Genomic DNA, 4117 nt, shown 5'->3' with positions numbered 1-4117 from the left:
GATCATTATCCAAAATGAAGATGAACATGAAATGAAGTACAGAGAAAGTCATTTCATTCCAAAATCAACAGCCAGACAGAACATAGTACAAATGTATTCTTTAGCAGTAAGTATATAGGATTCAAATAGTCTCTAAGATTAATGGGTACATTTTTTTAAAATCAGTCCTTCCCCAGGTTGTTATAAAACTTAGTGCTTTCAGTTATATTACATTTACTTAATTCTATTTTCAGTTAATATAGAATTAAATAAACATAGTTTATTCCCTAGGATCTTCCTCAGAGCTTCTTTTACATCTTTGTTTCTCAGAGAGTAAATCAAAGGATTCAACATGGGAGTGACCAGGGTGTAACACAAGGAGGCCACTTTACTCAGCTCAGGAAATCTGTCAGGGATGACATACATAAAGATGATGGCACCATACAGTACACTCACGACTCCCAGGTGAGAGCTGCAAGTGGAGAAGACTTTCTTTCGCCCCTCAGTGGAGCGTATTTTTAGAACTGTGGATACAATATATATATAAGACACAGTAATGACAATTATGGTAGGCAAAATGATAATGCTGCATAGGAAAAAGGATACAATATTAGGAATGTAGAGATCAGAACAAGAAATCCTCTGAAGTGGACGGTAATCACAGTAAAAGTGGTCGATGGCCCGAGAAGCACAAAAGGGTAAAGTAAATGTCATGCTGGTCTCAATAACTGAGCTGATACAGCCACAAAAGTAGGAAGCAGCTACCAACTGAACACAGAGACGTGTTGACATCTGAATGGAGTAGAGGAGTGGGTTGCAAATGGCAATGAAGCGGTCATAAGCCATGACTGCCAGGAGAAATCCCTCAGTCACAATAAAGAGGGCAAAGAGAAAGAGCTGGGTCACACAGCCTGCATAGGAGATGGACTTGCTCTCAGACCAGAAATTGATCATAGCCTTGGGTGCAATAACAGATGAATAGAAGAGATCAATGAAGGACAGGTTGCCTAGGAAGAAATACATTGGTGTGTTCAGCTGGGGATCAGTCATAATAATAATCATCATGCCAACGTTCCCTAGAAGGATCATGGCATAGACAAGCAGAAAAAGCAGGAAGAGGAGAATGTGGAACTCTGGGTGGACCCTGAAGCTGACAAGAATGAAGTCAGTCACTTCTGAGTGGTTGCTTGTTTCCCTGTGGCCCATGGCAGAAATCTACTGAAAGGCACAAAGCAAAATAAATGAAATTGTGGCTTTGATTGTAGTGCTATTAATACTCTCTAGATGTAGAATTAAATTATTTACATTTTAATGAGACATTGCATACAAATAAATTTTAATGTCAGGAACATGCAAGAATTTGAAGTAGATGTCATTAGGCTTCTTAAACTGTCATTCTATTAAGCAATGAAAGATTCTCTTTGGTTATTTTATTAAATTATATGTGGCATGGACTTCTGCAAGAAATTAGCATATTTTATTGCCTAAAATTAGTCACATTTTAAATTTCTACTCTTTAGTATATTTATAGGTAAGAGATTTTCTTTATTTAAAATAGCAGTATTTCATATTATCTAAAACAGGAGTAATGAATCTAATTTTTAAGATAGTATTTATAGCCATTATGATAGCTATGTCAGTGTTTTGACTCATTACATGACAGTAGTAAATATATAAAAAATATTTTTACCTTGTTTTAGCTCAATATATGTAGTTTCCCTTATTGTAGCCATCTTTGAAAACAGAATAAAAATAGTTATTATTTGTATGTTAAAATTAATAACACACAAAAAATGACACTTAGAAGATAAAGTTCTCCAAAGCTATTTTGAAATATTATTCTTTTCTCAGGTCAAAACCATTATCCCAAATACACACATATTTATTGTAACATTATAAATACTTCTTTTCCATTAATAATCAATTAAAAATCATAATAATTTAGCCCTCTTTTTGAAGCAGAGAGAAGGTAGCAAATATTCCAATCTTTACACTGCAATGAATGACTTTCTACCAAGGCTCCATCAGTTTAAGAGATCTCACTATTTAAACAATGCAAGTAAACTTCACTGACTTACAGACAGGAAAATTTCTTTCCTAAATTCTGTTATACTGTATGTGTCTTAAGATAAAGATAAGTGGGTAATTACAGTTATTTAAAGCCCACAGCAACTTGTATTGTCCAGAGTCCATGATCATGAGCTAGAGCATCAGCAGTGATGTTTATGATGTACTTAGTTATTTATAAGCCTGTGAAACCTTCCTCAGGATATTTCAGCACTGAGGTTTTACTCATTCTCTGTCATGGATTCCACTGGGAGAGGAGTAGCAGTAAAGAACGTGCCTGCTAATGCAGGAGACATAAGTAACACCGGTTCAATCCCTGGGTCGGGAAGATCCCCTGGAGAAGGTCATGGCAACCTACTCTAGTATTCTTGCCTGGAGAATCCTCTGGACAGAGGAGCCTGGTGGGATACTGTCCACAGGGTCACAAAGAGTTGGATATGACTAAAGTGACTTGGCACATACACAATCGTAACGTCAATTATGGTAACATAAGTGCAGATTCTTGGGCTATTGTCTATGAGGACTTAAGTAACCTTAGGCACAAACAAATGGTCTAATAATAGTTAAAAGCAAGGGACTTTCCCTTCTCTAGTTGTGCATATCCTTTGGGAAAGGTTTCTGGACTTCATTATCTTCACTGACAAAGAAAAACTTTCCGGTATTATCTCATAGATATTCATAGACATAGAAAAGAGATTTAAATGTTTGTACTACATGAAACAAATTTTAGATAAATAAATACTTTAAACTATGTAGTAAATTATTCTCGCTATTTTCAAAAGAGAAAAATTCACTTGAAATTATGATCACCTGTATTTCTTGATATAGCTATAATTCATGTTATGACAAATGCCCTCTAAATCACAAATTCAAAGTCAGATAATGGTTGCTAATTCTGTTCTCTTATATTTAAACACCAAACAGAAAATATAGTGGAGGAAATGAGCATTCAATTAAATTATCTTTATATCTTTAGTAAATATATTTATGAGATTAGGATCTCTACTTAAAAATTCCTTTAAAACTACAATGTCACTAAAAGACTACATTAAAATCACAGACATACTACTCTATTTAATAAGTCAAATTTGATAATATTGTCATTTTCTTAAATATTTTAAGTCAATTTTCATTTTTTTGGAATCAGTTTTTAAATTAAAAAGTATGTTTAGAATTTATCTGGGTTTCTTAAGTGTATAGAGAGCAAAAATGATGTGAGACCAGATATTTTCCTTATTACAATTGAATATTAGTAAAAGTTTAATGTGTTTAGGCTTCCCTGGTGGCTCAGTTGGTAAAGAATCTGCCTGTAATGCAGGAGACCTGGGTTCAGTCCCTGGGCTGGGAAGATCCCCTGGAGGAGGGCATGGCAACCCACTCAGGTATTCTCTCCTGGAGAATCCCCATGGACAGAGGAGCCTAGTGGCTACAGTCCATGGGGTTGCAAAGAGTCGGATATGACTGAGCGACTAAGCACCATCAGTTTAGGAAGAGAAGGTACTTTAGAAATTTTAAACAGGGAAAAATTAACTAAGGTTCAGTTCAGTTCAGTTCAGTTCAGTCGCTCAGTCGTGTCCAACTCTTTGCGACCCCATGAATCGCAGCACGCCAGGCCTCTCTGTCCATCAATCAACTCCCAGAGTTCACTCAGACCCAAGTCCATCGAGTCAGTGATGCCATCCAGCCATCTCATCCTCTGTTGTCCCCTTTTCCTCTTGCCCCCAATTCCTCCCAGCATCAGAGTCTTCTCCAATGAGTCAACTCTTCGCATGAGGTAACCAAAGTACTGGAGTTTCAGCTTTACCATCATTCCTTCCAAAGAAATCCCAGGGCTGATCTCCTTCAGAATGGACTGGTTGGATCTCCTTGCAGTCCAAGGGACTCTCAAGAGTCTTCTCCAACACCACAGTTCAAAAGCATCAATTCTTCGGCACTCAGCCTTCTTCATAGTCCAACCCTCACATCCATACATGACCACAGGAAAAACCATAGCCTTGACTAGACCAACCTTCATTGGCAAAGTAATGTCTCTGCTTTTGAATATGCTATCTAGGTTGGTCTTAACTTTTCT

General features: G+C 36.7%; 1 protein-coding gene across 1 annotated transcript; it reads right to left on the bottom strand.

The window, feature by feature from the left end:
• Positions 1 to 213: 213 nt before the first annotated feature.
• LOC109558479 (olfactory receptor 9K2-like) lies at positions 214 to 1200 on the bottom strand. The gene has a single exon (XM_070788765.1). It carries the CDS (start codon positions 1183 to 1185, stop codon positions 214 to 216), a length of 972 nt encoding a protein of 323 aa, XP_070644866.1. The 5' UTR covers positions 1186 to 1200.
• Positions 1201 to 4117: the final 2917 nt, after the last annotated feature.

This window comes from Bos indicus, chromosome 5 (genome assembly GCF_029378745.1).
Source record: "Bos indicus isolate NIAB-ARS_2022 breed Sahiwal x Tharparkar chromosome 5, NIAB-ARS_B.indTharparkar_mat_pri_1.0, whole genome shotgun sequence".
NCBI lineage: Eukaryota > Metazoa > Chordata > Mammalia > Artiodactyla > Bovidae > Bos > Bos indicus.
This window is presented reverse-complemented; position numbering and strand designations above follow the sequence as displayed.

What these genes read in the sequence shown, in the direction of transcription:
- LOC109558479 (XM_070788765.1), bottom strand. Translation starts at nt 1,185, where the DNA reads ATGGGCCACAGGGAAACAAGCAACCACTCAGAAGTGACTGACTTCATT.